This window comes from Haematobia irritans, chromosome 2 (genome assembly GCF_050003625.1).
Source record: "Haematobia irritans isolate KBUSLIRL chromosome 2, ASM5000362v1, whole genome shotgun sequence".
Classification (NCBI taxonomy): Eukaryota; Metazoa; Arthropoda; class Insecta; order Diptera; family Muscidae; genus Haematobia; species Haematobia irritans.
This window is the reverse complement of record NC_134398.1, coordinates 60,032,932-60,053,879: the sequence shown is the minus strand read 5'-3', so window position 1 is coordinate 60,053,879 and position 20,948 is coordinate 60,032,932. Positions and strand designations below refer to the sequence as shown.

General features: G+C 32.5%; 2 protein-coding genes across 2 annotated transcripts; both read right to left on the bottom strand.

Annotated features, from left to right (window-relative positions):
• Positions 1-7,567: 7,567 nt before the first annotated feature.
• On the bottom strand, positions 7,568-18,485 carry LOC142224598 (uncharacterized). Its single transcript, XM_075294381.1, has 2 exons — positions 18,330-18,485; positions 7,568-8,373 (listed from the first exon to the last, which is right to left on the bottom strand). Exons 1-2 carry the CDS (start codon positions 18,403-18,405, stop codon positions 7,658-7,660), a joined length of 792 nt encoding a protein of 263 aa, XP_075150496.1. The 5' UTR covers positions 18,406-18,485; the 3' UTR covers positions 7,568-7,657.
• Positions 18,486-19,049: 564 nt separating this feature from the next.
• LOC142224597 (uncharacterized) lies at positions 19,050-20,948 on the bottom strand. The gene is made up of 2 exons (XM_075294380.1): positions 20,787-20,948; positions 19,050-19,864 (listed from the first exon to the last, which is right to left on the bottom strand). Exons 1-2 carry the CDS (start codon positions 20,854-20,856, stop codon positions 19,161-19,163), a joined length of 774 nt encoding a protein of 257 aa, XP_075150495.1. The 5' UTR covers positions 20,857-20,948; the 3' UTR covers positions 19,050-19,160.

Here is a 20,948-nt window from a genome sequence, read left to right as displayed (position 1 = left end):
GAGGACCATACAGTTTGTAAGCCAACACACTATCCACTGGACTACGTAGCTGTTATAGTCACCAGCAGATAATTACCGTTATACGTTATATTTATATAGCATAGTTTGCAGCGCCCACGAGCCCATGCAAACAACATTATTTAACAGAAACATACATTTGTTTGCCACGTGGAGCAGTGGTTAGCATTTCTGCCTTGCATGCAAAGGGTCGTGGGTTAAATCCCTGCTCCGACCGAACACTTTTTTAAAATTTTTATAATGAAACTTCGAAATGTGGGTTATTAAAGATTTAAAGTCAGTAACAGTACTTGATATAAACGAAATTGACTGATTTTTTGATAAAATATTATTGTTTTATTGCAAAAATAACAATTTTGTGACAAAAAACTGTTTTTGGTACAAAACTTTAAAATTTGGAAGGAATTCAAAAACTCTAACAAAAGAAGAACGTGGAGTCGAGTATAAACATACATAAATAATTTTATAAAATATAATATAATAAATTTAGTTAGGCGTGAACAGTTTTTTACTAGCATTTAACACCATCGCTGTATAATGCCTTTTATTTTTCTTTAGTAATTCATTTTAAAGAAAAAAACTTTTTAAATTGTTTTAGCTGCAAAACTCGAACTTAATGCCCGCTTTTATATTTGAAGGTGTCCGTCAACTCCTCGTGGACTACTTATTAATAAAGAGGAACTAAACTTTGTTTTTACACATTTTACTGTGTAATTTTTCACTATTTCCTCCTTATTTCATTTTACTGTCCCAACTCTAAAAAGAGTATAGTGCCCTTTCGTTATTTTTATGAACCAAGAAAAAAATTGTGTCCATAATGCCAAAATGATAAACAAACCACATGTCCACACATTCATAAAATGCTGCTCTCAAGGCGAAAACATATGCTGTTTTTTTTTTTCAAATGTCTATTCTCTTGGTTCCGAATGTCTATTCTCTTTATTCAAATTAAATAATATTTAGACTTAAGCATATCAAATTTTTGGCCTTATCATAAAACAGTTTTCCGAAACAACATACAATCGGTTTCACAGAAATTGTTCTCTTTTGATTCTTTCGCTGTGTTATGTTGATATCTTTTGTCAACTCTTCCAGTTTCCATCTCTATTTATTTCTCTATACTCTCTCTGTCGCTTTGAATAAAATATCACAACATATGTATGTTTAGTCGAAATTTGTAAATTTATATATGTTTGCATTCACACATATGATTTTTATGAAACATTCATGCCCCAAACATGATATATTCTAACATATTAAAATACGTGTCCCAAACATTTAGTGTTAGTTTAGGAACATTACATGTTTGCACTTAAATATATTGTGTTTAAAAATTGTGCCCGAAACACATTTTGTTTATATCGGAACATATGAAAAACATATTTTTCTAACAGTGTAGGATGCTAACTGGCCATATACAATTAAAATTAGGAACATCTTATTCTGTTCAACTGTCGAATAAAATCCAACTATAAACTGAAAAAAAGTTTACTTGGATCCAAAGATTTTGACCTGCCCTTAAGGATTCTGGTATTGATTCCGAGCCAAAGATGCGGCTGGTTTAAAATAAGGAAATTTGTAGAGAATCATACTAGATTATAATATCATTAATTGAAGCAAAGGTTATAAAATTGCTTTTAATTAAAATTTCATTATATTAAAATCAATTGTCCTTAATATTGAGTAAATTGTGCTTCCTTAAATTTAGGTTATGTAATCTTTAATACCACGTAAATATTTTTATCAGTGTAAAATCAATTAAGTCCTGTTAGTTCATCCATCCCGCATGATACTTAACTCGTAAATCCACAACATCACCGATTCTTCCGTTAAAATATATAATATGCAAAATGGTAAATAAAGAGCATCTGCATACCACATTTTTTTTCAAAAAAATTTATGTGATTGTTTTTTTTTTTAACTGTGGTTAAAAATTACAGTGCGCATTAAACTAAGTTTTTATTTACAAATAAATAACTTGATTTTAGTGGATAATAGAGAGAATATTTTTACACTACATATTTTTTTACCAACATTACTTTCATTTCTGGTAAATTATATAACTTCCAATGTGTAGTTTTTTAAATTTTTGGTCAAAATTTGATTTTTCATTTTGATTGCAGATTACTCAGAAGTACAACAAATTTTCCGGAAAAACACATTTTTAGAAATAGCGGCATGATTCGGTGAAAATTTTGAGACGTTACAATTTCTGGATGTATCTTAAAATATACAGTGCGCATTTTAATCTTGTATAGGATATCTTCGTGTGTACCCTGCCAAACTCTGTTATATTTGCTTCATAAACATTTTGCAAGAGTAGTTCAGTTTACAGGCCACTTGAACAAAAATATTGAATGTTCGGTTGCGGCAGAACATTAATTTCGGATGAGCTTAAAATTTAGGTTTCGGCCGTCAACCAATTTCATCTGTTGTCATATTATGTGTTCGAGGAAAAGCAAAATATATGAAATTTATCTAATGGGGCCATTAAACGAATTTTATCTTGTAGAGGTTTAAGTCTGCACTAAGTTTTGCATTGCAGTAAAATCAAAAAGGCACTTATATCACAAGATGGCCTACCAATATCTAAGAGTTCACACAATATTGTGTAGATGTCTCTTATGGCAAAATGCGCATTTGTGTTGCCATACTTCGTTTAAAGAAATTTCCAAAGCGACCCACGCAGACAGGAAGGATTTGAAAAACAGAATAGTTAGATTTTCTAGAATTTAGTATTCGTCACAAATATTTTGTAAATTTCTATATGCACCGAAAAAAATATTGTCGTGAGGCCAAAGTTTTCTTGTCTTTTGAAATACGAATTTTACTTAAAGATCAGTACTATGTTCGCTTTTCGCGGTTACTTTATTACACCAGTTCAATATAAATCAGATAAATAAACTCAGTTGATGCGCAGTTTCTTGTTCCTATAGATTTCGGCAAGACTTTACTGGAATATGTTTGTTTTCATTTATAATTTTGATTATTTCAGGAAAAGTAATAGCGAAAATAAAGCGATTTTCAACTCGAAACCCGAACATAGTACCCACCTTAACATAAAGGGTGATACGGTCAAAATTTGGTCAATATAAACTTGACGTATTTCTTTCAATTTTGCATGAACACCCCTCATTTTGAAGGTGTGTGTGTGTGTAGAATGTTGCTCCTATTTTGATTTTGGAATTCACTCTTCAGTTGTCAAAATGCCGTCCAAGCAAGAAGAGTAGCGTATCAAAATTTTGTTCGCGCATCGCGAAAATCCGAGCTACTCGCACGCAAAGCTGGCAAAATCGCTAAAAGTTGCCAAATCAACCGTTACAAATGTAATTAAAGTGTTTGGGGAACGTTTGTCGACAGCCAGGAAGTCTGGATCGGGGGGAAATCGAAAACCGGAAGCCGCTGAGACGACAAAGAGAGTTGCCTCTCTCTCCGAGATGCCGCAAATAAGCTGGGTGTATCGTCTACAACCGTGCATCGAGCCAAAAAACGAGCCGGACTATCGACTTAAAAGAAGGTAGTGACTCCAAATCGCGATGATAAACAAAATACTATGGCCAAAGCGCGATCCCGGAGGCTGTACACGACGATGCTGACGAAGTTTGACTGCGTGGTAATGGACGACGAAACCTACATCAAAGCCGACTACAAGCAGCTTCCGGGACAGGAGTTTTATACGGCAAAAGGAAGGGGAAAGGTAGCAGATATTTTCAAGCACATAAAACTGTCAAAGTTCGCAAAGAAGTATTTGGTTTGGCAAGCCATCTGTACCTGTGGCTTGAAAAGCAGCATTTTCATAGCTCCCGGGACTGTCAACCAAGAAACTTACGTGAAAGAGTGTTTGAATAAACGTCTGCTGCCTTTCCTGAAGAAACACGGTTGTTCCGTACTGTTTTGGCCGGATTTGGCATCTTGCCATTTCGGTAAAAAGGCCATGGAGTGGTACGCCGCCAACAACGAGCAGGTGGTCAAAGATTATAGATTTGAGGAAGATGGGAGATTGGCTTGCGTCATACCAAATGTTGCATTTACCAGATTAGTTTAATACATGTTTGTAATCTTTTAGTTGTTTTTCGTTTTTATTTTTTAAATGAAAAATTTAATTTTCTTACGGCCATTTTCTTGTAGCTCCGTTAGGCTTTAACTGCCAGTTAATAGAAAGTAAATTGCAAATATCTTCTCTCCGGTTAACTTTAATTGAAAAATTTTCAGCAGTTACATTTCTAACTGGCATGTGGAATATATGGGCAAGATGACAGATATATCCATGGTACGGTTTAAAAGTTCGTTAGCTAACGGAGCACTAACGGAGTTTCATGAAAATGGGGGTTAATGAAACAATGTTAAATTTTAGGCAACAACAAAAAAAATTAAATTGTCCCCTTTATGGACATTTATTTCGTGCTCTTAATTTCTTTTTATTTGCATTTTAATGCTATGTCAATACTTGTCGTATACGCGTTTGGTTCGAGTATTAAACTAATGTGGTAAATGGTTTGATGTGCTCAGTAGCCAATCTCCCATCTTCCTCTTCTATAATCTTTGCAGGTGGTTCCCAAGGACAAGAACCCTCCCAACACGCCGGAGCTCGGCCCAATTGAGAAATACTGGGCTATTGTCAAGCGGAACCTAAAGAAGACCAAAAAAACTGCTAAGGACGAGCAGCAGTTCAAGGCAAACTGGCTTTCTGCGGCGAAGAAGGTGGACAAGGTGGCTGTACAAAATCTGATGGCAGGTGTCAAACGTGAGGCCCGGCAATTCGGATTTGGAAAAGCGAAAGACTAACTGAATATTTTTCCTGAATTTTATACTAATTGAACTTGAAAAAGAAATTTAATTTGATTTTTTAAATAAACGATTTCACCGATTTACACGCGTTTTCCCTTGACCAAATTTTGACCGTATCACCCTTTAGAAGACGAATTTCTCTGATATAAAGTTTCGTTTTGCTTGCCCGGAAGTTGATAATCTTTTCAATGAAGTCGTTTTGTCTTTACCGATAAATGATTCGACTTCAAAATGGGTACTTTTACAGGAAAACAAATTTGGTGGACTAAGGTCAACTTGACTTTAATACTTTTGAAAACTTTATCAAAATTAATGAAGTTCTCTTTAAATTGACATTTTGTAGATTGACTACAAAAATAAAAAGCGTTGAAAAATAGCAACAGAAATCAGCACTTTATTTTAAATATGTGAAAGTGGACTCTCTATTTCACTAAAGCCAATTTAACTTTATTTGAGATTATGGTATTATTGTGTTTGTTTCTAATAATTCTTTGCGTACCTTAGTTAAATTAACTAAAAAACGGGGAAAAATTATACATAAGTTAAGCATAAAGATTTACTAAATTCGTATTTCTCACAAAATAGTTAATTATTTCTTTAAATTTGTAACTTTTACTACAAATGTGTCCATCATGAACTTCGTATGTCACTAAAGACATTCTTGCCATTTTGAACTCCATTTTTTCCTTCAAACTACAAATTTTTTTTAACAAGTGAAAAAAAATTAATTATGTCTAATAAATTTTCTTGAATTTGTCGAAAAATATTTACTTATTTTTGTGATATAGGCTTGATGTTTGACGTTTGTAATACTGTTTAGTTAAAATTTTCCAAAAATATTCAAACATTTCTAAAATTAACCAACAGTTTTCTTCCTGGTGGAAGAAGTCGAGTCGACTTCATGTAGAAATTACACTGAAAAAACAGTGATTTCTGTGTAATTTCTACATGAAGTCGACTCGCAATTTAGAAATTGATGTTGTCGTCAACACGTTTTTAAAGGATTTTGATAGTACATGGTGTACTCAAACAAAAGTTTACTTCGATCCAAAGATTTTGACCTTGCCCTAAGGATTTTGGTATTGATTCCCAGCCTAAGATGCGGCTTCTTTAAAATAAAGAAATGTTATGGGCTTTAAATCTAGGATCAATAAAATTAAAATTAAAAATTCCAGTTTTAAAATCCAAATTATAACAAATATTTTAAAGTAAAAAGAGTTTTCTTAATTCAAAAAAAAGAAATACTTTAAACCAAAGGGGCAATTCCTTTAAATAACTCTTACACTCACAAAAGGTTTACTTGGATCCAAAGATTTTTCTTATTATCCTGATTTAGCTCCCAGTGACTTTTACTTGTTCCCAAATCTAAAAAAAATCCTTGCTGGCAAGCGTTTTACCTCAAATGAAGATGCAATTACAGTTGTAAACCACTATTTTGAAGACCGTGAGGAAAACTATTTTAATCAAGGGATACAATTGCTACAAAAGCGTTGGACTAAGTGTATTGAAGTTTCAGGAGATTATATTGAAAAATAAAAACATAGGAAAAGAGAATATGTTTGTACGAATTTATTTCGGCATAAGCCGGCTATCATGCAAAACCTTTTTTCGGAAGGTTCAAGTGTGGTTCATTGTTGGGTTTAATGAACTGCCTGAATTTATTCTGATAATTGGTTGATAGTTTTGCTGCAAGTAGAGGATGCTGATGAGGAATGTGGTAATTGCGCAACGTGCGTCCATCCAACCATCTTGCAGTCTATAGGGCTTTGCCCAAATAAATTTGACAAACATTCTTTTCCTCTGTTGGTTAAGCTACACTTGTAGTTTAGTCAATGCATGGTTTTAAGCTGAAATCAAAAAACAACAAATAAAAATATTTTTGAAAAACTAACTATTCTCTTTCATTGATAGGCTAAGAAGTTTCCGAACCGCCCTCGCAATTCGGTCAGTTAGTTCATTAGTTAATTTTCGGTCAGTGGTCGGTTCATTTCAAATTCTGTTATTGCTTTCTTCCAGTTCATTATAAATGAAATATATTAGCCTTGCGTTGATTTATTCATCCTAAAAATCACATGCGAAAAGAATCCCGAACAGCTTATGTGCAAAAAAGATCGATATGAGCGTAAAGGCAGAAAATTATCCAGTTATTAAGAAAGCGAAAATATCTGAGCGAACAAACTCATACAATGTGCTTAGATAGCTAAACTGACATGGTGAACGGAAAAGAACGACAGCTCGCTCATTTCAGTGAACCGTTCAATTGAGCTACTTCGTTCGCGAACTACCCAACTCTATCATAAATTTTGGTCTACAAAGTGGTGATGGGTATTATATAGTCGGCCCCGCCCGACGTTTTTGTTTAGTATGCCATCCATATAAGGTTTTCTACGATGTACTCCTATGAATATTGCGGTCAATGTATGTTAGGTTTTTATTAAACTACTGACTTTTTAAAACACACTTACTGTTATCTAAGAGCTTAATTTTTTTTGCCACATTTATTGATTATTTGTTTAAACAAACCGCACAATAATTTCATATACAGATTATTATTGGTAAGTTTTTTTCCTTTTGCTATTGATAAAATTGGGCCCCTTTGTTGATAATAACATAAATTTGTTGTTATTGGCTGTTTTGGGTTATTAGATTCTATTATCAAACTTCTCAGAGATTAGCTACTACCTATGAACTGTATTAAGTGAACTTGGATGATAAGAAACTTTCTAAATTGTTCGATTAATAATACAATTATCTTCATCGATTTAAGTAATAATTTTGCAGAATATATATTTTTTATTGTTTGTCCTTATCTGACATTGTTACATGGTTTCTTGCACTTAGTACATACATATTAATTTTCTGGAACACAAACTTCCTTTTCTCCTTGGCTGGCACTTCCGCTGCCACTACCACCACCACCGGCAATCAAGCCCAAAAGATCTGATAAAGACATATCACCAATCATATCGTTGACCGCAGGTACCAAATATCCGTTAGTCAAATCGGAAATATTCTCTGTGTTGTCGTTGATAGCCAAATATACCCATTCTTCGATGATTTGATTCAGTTTTTTATTAATGATGCTATATTTGGAAAGTCCTTCGATTTCAGAATTTACATGTTCAACGCTCACATACAAATTGAAAGACTTCAACTTAATGTTTCCACTTAAAATGCCCAAGGAATACTTGGCTTCGCCCCACACTTGAAGATTTTTAATGGCGAATTTAGCAAGGCCCGAAATATGGGGACTGAGCATGTTAATGTCGGTAGCCATATCATAATTGGTAGTCAAAAAAACATGATTCCAATTAAATTTAAATGTAACTCTACTTAAAATGGTACTAAGTTTGAACTCAACGACATCAAAGTCGTTTAAACCATCCAAACGAAAGTCGTTAATTTCACCGTGAGCTTTAATTGATTCACCATCGATGTTGATTTCCTTATGCGAGATTTTCAAAGGAGCCAATGGAGGAATACCCAAACCTGGGAAACCACAAGGCATCTGTTCCTTGGCTGCTTCTATGGCATCCACAATTTGGCTGGAGATAGAGCGATCATTAGCTAGAAAAAAAGAGGAGAATTTTTGAAATTAGTTGTTCTATTATTGTAAACTATTTCGATAAGAAATATTCTTAGACAAGTATCTTTAATTGTTGAATAGAGAAAGAAATGTACTATCCCAGCAAAACAAAAATTTAAGGTTTTTCTAAAGTCACAACTTTAAACGCACTTCCAAAAATGTCCCCTCAAAGTGTTCTTTATTTTAACTACCCACATCCAAGATCCAAAGATTTTGATCTCTCCTTTAAGAGTTTGGTATTAATGTCAAGCCAAAGATGGGCCTTCTTTAAAACAAATACATTTTTAGACACTACCATGCTTTAAATCTACACCGAAAAAAGTGAACTGTTTTATAGGAAGAATGAACTATCACGCACGAAAATTGAACTAAAATTTACTCCACATTTTGAGATTTCCACAAAGCGTTGTTAAAAACAGGAAATTTTAATGCCATGTTGTACTTTTAACTGTAGTTACATTACATCATCTCTTAGAAGAAAAAATTAACTAAAAGTAAAGAAGAAAGTCATTGGCGCCATATCATGGCCATTTTAACCATACAGTAGTTCATTTTTACTATTTTTGGGAATCGTACGAAAATTTTCATTTGTTTTAGTTCATATTGAACTTATGTGTAATCCTTGGACTCTGTGTTCCTCAACTCGAAAACGGCCATCGACTGCCGCAAATCTCTCAATGAGATGGCTGAGCAGCACAATATTCACCTAATATGGGTGTCTGGCCATAGGAACATAAGGCTAGGAACTACCTTACATATGCCAGGGGAACTAGAATCTGTTGGTATGCCTCTGGCTACCTGCAAGCTCTTACTGCGTGAGAAGTCTGTCATGATGGCAAATGTTCGATGGGAGAATTGTAAGGGTTGTAACGACACCAAGCAAATATGGTCCCATTTAAACTTAAACCGCACACTAGATATGCTAGTGTTCTCGAGACGCCATATATCACCTCTTGTGTGAGTGTCCTGCATTTTGTGAAAGGCGTAAGCAAATTTTAGGGGCATATAGCTTCAGATTACTGGCGGACCTGGAAAACGTTAACTTAAGCAGTCTGCTAATGTTTTTGGAACAATCTGGTTGGTTCAACAGAAGAAAATAATCGAGAAGGTTCATCGGTTAAAACTAGAAGTGCCCATATGTAATAGGTACTTTTAGTTAATGTGGTATCACAATGGACTGAATAGTCTAAGTGAACCTGAATCTTAATCGGGCTGCCACTTTAACCTAACCTAACCTAACCTATGTGTACGGTCATTGAACTTTATACTCACGTTTAGTTCATAAAATTTTTGAGACATACTTAAAAAAAGTAAGATTTCATTAAGCTGTGGAAAATTTCGATAAAAATAATAAAATTTAACTACAAGCAAATAATATTTTTCCAATAAAAATAAGTTAAATTTAGCGTTAGTTTAACTACGGAAATTTTTTTCTGTGCACACTCAAGAAAAGTTTACTTGGATCCAAAGGTTTTAACCTTCCCTTTTAGTATTGGTTCCGAGCTAAAGATTCGGTTTCTTTAAAATAATGACACTTTTTAGCTTTAAATTTAGGCTTAGAATTAAAATTAGAATACAAACTTCATTCATACAATTTTCATTGTCGTTTTGCGATATGTTAAAATCCTAATTACAACAAATATTTCAAAGAAAAACAGGTTTCTTAATTCCAAAATAACTTTAAATCTAAGATGGAAAATCCTCAAAATAAAGTATAGCCTATGTTAATCTAAAGATTCAATATATCAGTAAATTTAATGACGATTTCTTTAAACGTAAAATATTTTTTATTTACTTTAAGGTAGTTACCTTACCTTAAGTCAAATTAGTTCAAAGACGTACGACTTTAATGAAGGGACGCAAATTTTCAAGATTCGTCTCCTAAATTTAATGCAATGATTTTTTAAGCAAATATTATAAACTTTCTCTTAATTTAATTATTTAATTTTAAGAAATCGTAATTATTTTAAAGAAAGTTGTCCTTAATAATGTGTTAGGTCGGATTATCTTTCACATTAGGTGAATATTTTTTCCGTGTAGGATCAATAAAATTAAAATTAGTATACAGATCCCATTTATCAAATTTCTTGTTTTGCGATAAATATGTTAATAAAGCAACTCACGTACAAACAAAACGTATACTTCAAAGTAAAAAAAAGATTTCTTAATTCCGAAAAAAACTTTAAGAACATGTGTCTTTAACGCAGGGACGCAAATTTCGAAGATTTGTGTTCTAAATTTCATAAAAAAAATTTTTTGAAGCAACGATTTTAAACTTTCTGTTAATTAAAGTTTCATTATTTTAAAGAAATTTTACCTTACCAGTTTGTAAATTGCGTGTTCTCAAATTTAGGTTGCATTAGGTCAATATTTTTTCAGTAACATACAGGAAGTCTTTTTCATTATTCTTTAAGGAATAATTTCAATTTTTTTTGTTTCAATTACATTAAGAACCAGTAAGTATTGGTACAACTTAAATTAAAACTTGTCGTAAAATATGCTAAATCAATCCATTCTAGAAAAATTGCGAATTTTTGAAAATATTTGAGGTCAAACTTTTCAGACAAGCATAAGAATACATTAAAAATAAAAAAATTATAAAAATGATTTAATTGGAAAAATATACTTTTTTTTTTTTAAATTCACATCCATAACACTTGGATTACACTTTAAGAAGTAATGCAAATTCATTGCAATGGCTGTCCGTCCTATGACAAGCCCATGTTAATTTCATCGTTTCTATGTCAGTTTTGCAAAACTTCCGGATCCGAAAAGAACATCTTCACTACTTTTTTGGCGATGTTTTTCTTTTTTTTTTTTTTTGCTGGGAAGCCCATGCAAAATGAACATTGCAAAATAAATTCCTTTCACAAAATTATAGAAAATTTTTTCATTAAACATAAAATACTCCTCATTCATAAAGGTTAGGTTATGTGGCTGCCCGATGTATCAGGCTCACTTAGACTATTCAGTCCATTGTGATACCACAGTGGTAAACTTCTCTCTTATCACTGAGTGCTGCCCGATTCCATGTTAAGCTCACTGACAAGGGACCTCCTTTTTATAGCCGAGTCCGAACGGCGTTCCACATTCCAGTGAAACCACTTAGAGAAGCTTTGAAACCCTCAGAAATGTCACCAGCATTACTGAGGTGGGATAATCCACCGCTAACAAACTTTTTGGTGTTCGGTCGTAGCAGGAATCGAACCCACGACCTTGTGTATGCAAGGCGGGCATGCTAACCATTGCACCACGGTGGCTCCCTTCATTCATAAAGCATGTTTCAGTGCACTGAATAAATACCCTTCACTCTACTAACAAAAAATACCCTTCATTCATAACGAATGTTTCAGGTCACTGCACACTGTGGAGTACATGAATGATTTCAAGAAATAATTTTTAAATTATACGTGGATCTTTGCGTTATACTTGACTTAATTTTATTTTGATTCCAAAATTCCATATTTTACTGTGAGTGGCAGGAATAGTAGTATAACACTTCGACAATCAGTTCTTTTAATTTTTTTAATTGGAAAGAAACCGCAAATAGGGTTCAGAATTAGTACAAAAATATTCAAATGAAGTAGCGATTTGAGTTAACTTAATTCTGTTATATTTTTCTGCGTTAGTTTTCTTATCGTTGGGCATATAGGTATAACAGTTAACTATAGTTACATGACATCTTTTTATACCCTGCGCCACACTGTGGAGTACATTTAAATGTATAGTTAAGGTGTACATTTAAATGTATAGTTAAGTGAGCTAAATTTTATTTTTAAATCGGTTCAGATTTAGATATTGCTCCCATATATATTTTACCCGATTTAGAGTAATGTGACCACAGAGGTCAAAGTTGTACACTGAAATTAACATTCTTACTAGGCTTGCCAAATTTTGTTCAAATCGGTTCAGATTTAGATATAACTCCCATATATATCTTTCACCCGATTTTCACTCATATAACCACAGAGGCTAAAGTTTTACTCAGATTTACTTCAAAACTTTGCACTGGGAGTAGAATTAGGTTTCTGGATGTACATGCCAATTTTGAAATCGGCTCAGATTTAAATATACACTCAAAAAAAGTGAACTCTCTATTTCACTAAAGCCAATTTAACTTTATTTTAGTTCTTGGAATTATTATGTTTGGAGAAAGTTTTCTTTACTCTAATAATTTTTTGTGTACGTTAGTTAAATTAACTAAAACCGAGGAAAAAAAAATATACTCAAATGAAGCAAAAAGATTAACTAAATTCGTTTCTTCCACAAAATAGTTCAGAATTTCTTTAAATTGGTAAATTTTACCAAAAATGCATCCATCATGAACTTCGTATGTCACTAAAGACATTCTTGCAATTTTGAACACCAAGTTTTTCCTTCAAACTACAAAATTTTCTTTAACAAGTGAAAAAACTTAGTTATGTCTAATAAATTTTCTTGAATTTGTCGAAAAATATTTTCTTATTTTTATGACATCGGCGTGATGCCAACGTTTGTAATACTGTTTAGTTAAAATTTTCTACAAATATTAAAAATTTTCTAAAATTAACCGAAAGTTTTCTCCCTGGTAGGTTCACTGTTTTTTCAGTGTAGCTCCCATATACAGTGCTGTTCAAAACATTTGCAACCACATTCGCTGTTAAAAATAAACCGTAATTATAATGAAAATAAAAATATTAAATCATTTGCAACTAATATTAAGTGTCACATATTTTTAAAAATAATTAATGTTTTTGTAACTTTTAACGATAAATGCTAATATTTAGTTGATACTAAAGCCATGCCGTTTGATTACTTCTGCGCAAGTTTTTGCCTTTGGTTAGGATTAAATGGTCAATGATAACCTATGGTTCAGGTTCAAATAGATTTCGTAAGCCTTTTGCAAAAATTTCGTACCAATTTTTCGGTTTACATCGTTCCAAAGGTTGTTTTATGACTTTTACTTCAGGCGACTCAACAAGCTAGTCAAGCACCCGTAATTTTTCATCGGAAATCCATTGTTTTACCACGTTACACGTCTACTAGAGGCCATGATCGCGCTGAATAATCCATGCGGACGGCATTTCCCGGAATGCTTACGGCAATATCACATGGGACAAAATGTTTTTGTAGACTTCCGACAGCATAATACCCTCGACTCTATAAATCGGGCCAATAACTTGTCCAGTAAAATACCCCCAGACCCTAATATTGGCCCCACCATGATTGACGTAACTTTTTGTATTTCTTGGATTAAGACTTTCCTTGCAGCCTTCGTACTAAATTTCTACCATCCGATCCATGCAAGTTAAATTTTGAGTCGTAGGAAAATATAGCACATATCCACTGCTCCTAGTTTTGAAATCTTTGATATCGGCGATTTTTGACATTCTTGTATAATGGCACACCAACTTATAATGCTCTACCTCGTTACCGTTATGGTAGATATACCCAGTTGAATTTAATTGTTGACTTCTTTAGATGATATTTGATTGAATTGTTACATAGTTCGTTTGATTATATGATTTTCTTTTGGCGTAATCTTAGGCTTTCTTCTACACCTACCCAGCAAAAAAGCGTCGCCAAAAAAGTAGTGAAAATGTTCTTTTTGGATCCGGAAGTGGTGCAAATTTGGCGCAGAAGCGATGAATTTAACATGGGCTTGTCATAGGACGGATGCCCACCATTTCAACAGACGTTGCACTGAATTTGAATCACTTTTTAGGGTGTGATTTGAATTCAGTGTTTTGCATGTTAATTAAAAAATTTTGGGATATTTTGCCAAATAAAAATTTTTTATAATTTTTTTATGATTTTTAATGCATTCTAAAGCTTGTTTGAAACGTTTGACCTCAAATATTTTCAAAAATTCACAATTGTTATGTTATGGTTTTTAAAGTTGTGCCTTTAGAAGAACTCCCAATTTTTTTTGCTGGGTATGTACAGTTTTGATGCATCCACTGTTTATAACTCGAGACGCAGTTGGTTTTTGCATATTGTGTTCTTCCTTTTTATTATGTTGATTATGCTTATTGCCGGTAATTTTATCGAATTATTCAAAAAATAGGACATCAAGGCCTATGGCGATCAGTTTATGGCCAAATTAAGCAATGAACTTTACGATATTTCTACAAGGCCATTTTTTTACATTTAATCTACTTATAGGTCCTTATAACTATTTCAGTTCAAAAATATTAAATATATATACCACAGAGGTCAAAGTTCTAATCCGATTTACGTGAATTTTTGCACAGGGAATAGAATTAACATACTCAGCAAAAAAAGCGTCGCCAAAAAGTAGTCAAAATGTTCTTTTTGGATTCGAAAGTGATGCAAAATTGGCACAGAAGCGATGAATTTAACATGGGCTTGTCATAGGACGGATGTCCACCATTTCAACAGCCGTTGCACTGAATATGCACCACTTCTTTAAATGTGATCCGAATTCAGTGTTTTGGATGTGAATTAAAAAATTTTGTGGTATTTTGACAAATAATTAATTTTTATAATTTTTTATGATTTTTAATGCAATCTAACAGTCGTCTGAAACCCTTGACCTCAAATATTTTCAAAAGTTCGCAATTTTTCTAGAATGAATTTAGAATTTTTTTCGACAAAATATAAATAATTTATACCATTTTATTAATCCTTACCCTGTTTTTAACATATTTAAAACAAAAAATGTTAAAATTGCCCTTTAAAAGTATGAAAAAAGCGATATTGAATTAAAAGAACTTCCTGAGTAGTTAAAATAAAGAACATCTCTGGATGGACATTTGTGGAAGTGCTTTTAAAGTTGTGCCTTTAGAAGTACTTCCTAATTTTTTTGCTGGGTAGTAATTATGTATGTTTAATTTTGGTTGAAATTGGCTCAGATTTACATTTTTGCGAATTTGCGGTTCCACCTTACCGACTTAAATTTAATGTCTACAATTTTTGTAGAAATCTAACAACTTTTGTCCAGATCGGGTCAGATTTAAATGTATGTATATGGGAACAAAAACCTTTATATATAGCACCCATCACGTTTGACGGATATAATATGGTTCAAAAATGTCGATCTTCAAAGTGGTGCAGGGTATAATATAGTCGGCACCGCCCAACTTTAGACTTTCCTTACTTGTTTTATTATATTTTTTGTCGTGGTTTTTAATTTAATTTTTAGTCTGGCACTAAGTTCGTGCTTCACTAGTGGGAAATATCATGTGCAAAATAACTTTCTTGAAAGGAAGTTAAAAATATTTGCTTTCAACATTTTTTAAATAACAACATTTCAAAGAGCGATCTGTACCCTTTATCAAATGACGCCATTTTGCTAATTGTTTGATCCCTTTTATTGATTGTTAGAGATGTACTGGACCGACCGGAATGTTTCGTAAAATATTCATAATGTTCTTCGTAAAATATACGAAAACGAAAGAAAATTTCGTTGTTTTAATAAAGAATTCACGAATTCTTTCGGTGTAATCCGAACGGCGTTTCATGTTGGGGTGAAACCACTTACACAGAAAAATTGATTAAATCACAAAATTAATTGATCCAATTAGTGTTTTAATTGAAATGTCTTCAATCACGAAAATGATAATATCAATCACAGTTTAACTGGGCATAAAAAAATTTTTTTTGAATAAAAAATTAATTGATTTTATTAGCAGAATTCAATTAATTTTTGTTTTATTCAATTAAAAACTTAATTGATTGCAGGACGCAATTATTTTTTAAAATTAAAAACGTAAATATCTGCAATCACTTTCTTAACTGACTTACCCCCCTTTTCATGAAGATCCGTTAGTGCTGCGTTAGCTAACTAAGTTTTAAACCGTGCTATGGAAATATCTGACATCTTGTCTATATATTCGATATGCCATTTAGGAACTTAACTGCTAAAACTTTTTCAGTTAAAGGAGAGAAGATGTTTCCATTTTACTTCCTGTTAACTGGGAGTGAAAGTCTAACAAAGCTACATGAAAATTACCGTTAGTGTTTTTAGTTTGATCAACATATTTACTTTTAATTAAAAATCAAAACAAAAATTACATAATTTGCTTAGCTTAGCTTTCCGAGTTCGAAACTAAAAAAATTTTTTCGACATAGGAAGTCTTTGGATTTCAGTAATTTGTCCGTTTGACATATTTCAGATATTTTCCTGCCCAATAATCCCATACACAGGATTTAAACGTTCCCTAACGTTTGAGATCACTCTTGTTTTAGTCACCACTTGGTGCAATGTCTATTACACAGAAAACAAGTAAACTCTTTTATAACAAGAATAAACTACGTCGTGCGAAAATTGAACTAAATTATACACCACATTTTTAATTTTCCTAAAAGCGTTATTAAAACCTGCAAAATTTAATGTCCTGGTGTACTTTTTAACTGCAATTTACGAAATTTCACCCTCTCATTGAAAAAAAAAAAAATAACTAAAAGTAAAGAAAAAATCACTGGCTCCAAATCATGACCATTTTAAACATACAGTAGTTCATTCTTAATATTTTTGGGAATCGTATGAACATTTTCCTCAGCTCTAGTTCATATTGAACTTATGTGTATAGTCATTGAACTTTATACCCACATTTAGTTCATAAAATCTTTGAGACATACTTAGAAAAAGGAAAATTTCATAGGGCTGTGGAAATTTTTTAAAAATATAATAAAATTTAACTACCAACATATAATGCGTTTGCAATAAAACTAAGTTAAATTTAGCGTCAGATGTCACTGTCCAAATCGAATTTATTTTCGGTTTGAATTCAGACAGGAGCCATTTCAGTAATTTGTTTGTTCTACATAATTCAGGTATCTTCGTGCCTAAGAATCTTGGACCCAATACACAAGATTCATCGGATTCAAATTGATATTCATAAGCTTAGGGAAATCATATGCTAGTCTCTTCTTCTTTTTTAGTGAATGGTTATGATGCCTGCCTTGCATACCAAGGCTCATGGACTAGGATAAATTTCTTATTTTTTTGTGATTTTTCGTCTGTCTGTTTTATTCATGGATTATTAAAGTAATTCATAAACTTGTTCGAGTACAATTTATGCAGTGGTTATAATCAAGTTACAAAAGACCATCGAATTTATGGACAATAATATTGAAGATTTATTTCCAATTATTTAAGGACAATTTGTCCTCAGTTCTAAAGAATTTTCTTTTATGTTAACAAAAGGCCTTCATTCAAAGATTTTTCGAAAAAAACCTTTGTGTCAGACAAATTCGTCTTCCATACTAAGCAAAAATCGCATTCGTATTTTAAGGGCAAGAAATATTTGTAGACACGATAATATTATTTTCAGTGTATTAAATGTAATATATTTTTGTTCAGTTCTAAAAGTTTCTTGTAATTCTATTTTACCAAATTTGTGTTTCCCACAAAATAGTTCAGAACTTCTTAAAATTTGTAAATTTTACCAATAATGCACCCATCATGAACTTCGTATGGCACTAAAGACTTGTTTGCAATTCTTAAATCCAATTTTTTCCTTCAAACTTGCAAATTTTCTTTAACAAGTAAAAATGAAATACATTATGTCTAATAAGTTATCTAGAATTTGTCGAAAAATATTTACTTTTTTTTTGTTAAATCGGCGTGACATCTGTGTTTGTAATACAGCTTTGTTGAAATTTTCTAAAATTAATCAACATTTTCCTTCCCGGTGAATTCACTGTTTTTTAAGTGTATTTCGCAATTATATGTTAAGTTCAATTATAAAGGACATTGTTTTTCATATTTCTCTAGTCAGTACGAAATTCAATACCGAAAAACCACTTTAAAAGTTGTATATCAAAAAATTATTTTTGCTTAGTTTATGTTTGACATCATATAAACTTGAATTGCAATGATGTTTTTTTTTCCAAAAAATTAGTTCACTTTGTCTCAAGGAATTTTTAAAAATTTCACTTTTCCTCGTGTTCATTCACAATTATTGCCTTTAAAAGTCATTTTCACTCTTACCATCTATAACGGCGCGGATTGCATCTTCACCCAAGGCCAAGGGCATTAAAGCCAATAGAATTAGAAAATATTTCATGGTTAATTGTTATGTTTACTACTCGAATTTGGTAAATAAACTAAACTAAAAAATGTACGAAAACAAGAGTTTTATACAAATGTCCATTTATCGATAACACTTGGATTAACCGAAATCATAAAAAATCGAAAGATACCACAAAGCGATAGTGACACTTCAAGTAGCATGGCTGTGATAAGATAGTATTGGTTATAAAAACATCAACATTTGATTATATTATTGGTAAGAGAGAGGGCATATTAAATGATGAGCATATAATGAAGAGAGGGTATATTTCATTAAGAGCGAAAAAATAGATGTTTAAATAAGAGCAAGAAAGAGATGAATTGGTATTTCTCTTTTTGTTACTGATTAAAAGTTAAGAGCATGTTTTGAGAATATAATTTTATGTGGGAGAAAGACAAAAGCACGAGAGAAATTGTAAATAAATAATTTTACTCTATATTATGAATTATATATTATGAATATTATGAATTTAACATAAACTCAAAAGGGATCAATCATCTACAAATAAGAATGAAAAAAGTTATTGGTGTTATGTATAAAATATATTTTCCTATTAGTTTCTTAAACAAAATCACCATTTGGTTTAAATGTTTCCATGTTTTCTTATGAATTCCCTAAAATAACAAAAAATACCAAAATTTTCAACAAAATTTTCGTTTATTATTCATTTTCATTAATTTTTCATTATTTCATATAAAAATAATGTCTAAATAAGGAAAAATTAACTATAACTTTGAATTGTCAAAATTTTAGTTATCGGGCATGGGGATACATTCGGTCTTTTCACCACCTTCACCACCGGCACCAGCAATGACTTCAGTCAAAGAGATTTCTTCCAAAACGCTGTTAACAGCGGGCAAAGCAATGCTTTCAATGGTATCGGTGATCATATCTTCATTTTCGTTGACAACCAATTCAACGGCTTCAGCCAAAACATCATTCATCTTGTGATTGACAGTACCTTCGCCCAAGACACCTTCGATGTCAGAATCAACTTCACCAATGTGGGTGCGAACTTCCAAGGTCTTCAACTTCAATTTACCAGACAAAAGACCCAAAGAGTATTTCAAAGTACCCCAGATTTGCATATCCTTGATGGCGAATTTAGCGGGACCAGCGCCAACCATGTTGATGGTGAAACCAGCTTTCTTCAACATCAAGACCAAATCGTATTTGGTATCAACGTTCACATTGTTGAAGATGAAACGGAAGGTGACCTTGCTGGTGATGGCATTGACCTTCATTTCAGCAATTTCGAAATCGTTCAAGCCATTCAAACGGAAGTTGTCGATGGAACCGGACAAACGGATAGCGGGCTTATCAATATTGATTTCTTGGTGGTTAATCTTGAGGGGAGCCAATGGAGGAATACCCATTCCGGGGAAACCGCAAGGCATTTGATCACGAATGCCCTCGATCACATCAACAATTGTGCTGGAGATGGAACGATCAGCTGAAATTATACCAAGAATATACAAAAATTACTGAAGTTCTAATGTAAAATAGATGGTGTTATAATTTCGATATTACTCGAAATTCATCTAATGTATAAAATTATGGGAACTCTATAAATTCTAAGCCTAAACTCTGACATTGTAGGAATTATCCAGTTGGGTAGCGTATTTTTAGTTTTACTATCTGTTAAATGTAAAGTGTCCTCGGGTTCTAGAGAAATTGAAAAAGAGCAATATCTGCCGGTTATTCGATATTTTTGTTTTGAAGGAAAATCGCCCACGGTCAAATTGGTCTACCAACTTCTGTCCCATCCACCGCCTTCTCCCGATTTGGACCATTTTTCAACATAGGAAAAATTGGATAACCGGTGGATCAAGTGCCTCGAGTTGAAGAATTCTTTGGTTAAAAATAAACCGTCACTCTTCTAAAGTTAAACTGTGTTTTGTAGGAACTTATTGCTTGACTCTATACAAAAAAAATGCTTTACTCCAAATCCAAATGTTAGGGTTTAAATTAAAACAAATAATGAGGAGTTTATGACAACCACGAATTTCTTCAAACTCTTCTCGACTTTTAAATGTGTTTTTTAATACAAACGAAATTTCGTTCTTGAGCAACGATTTTTCGGTGTTTTAAATTAATGGGACCAAAAAAGACCAAAGACCAAGACCAAAAAAATATTCTTCCGAAATCAAATTAAAGGCTAACTATGTATCCGTCTCTAGTTTATGACAACCATAACCAAGTTTTTTCCAAACTAATTTTGTTTAACCTTAGAGAAACAATTTTAATTTTGTTGGTCTAAAAATTCGTTCCGAAAAATTGAATTATTTTTTGTGTGTACGATGAACTCAATCGAAATTAAAAGTGCTCCTCCCCATCTAATAACTATCTTAAAACTCTAATCATTCATTACTCACCGAAGGGATCGGCCACTTGAGCGGAAGCGGCAAAGGCAACTAAGGCCAAAAGAACAACAGCGGTTTTCATTTTGTTTGCAGAATATTTTCTGTATGAACTGCTCGTTAAACTTACAGTCAGAATACTACTATATTGGCTTCTATACACCTGAGCTTTTATAG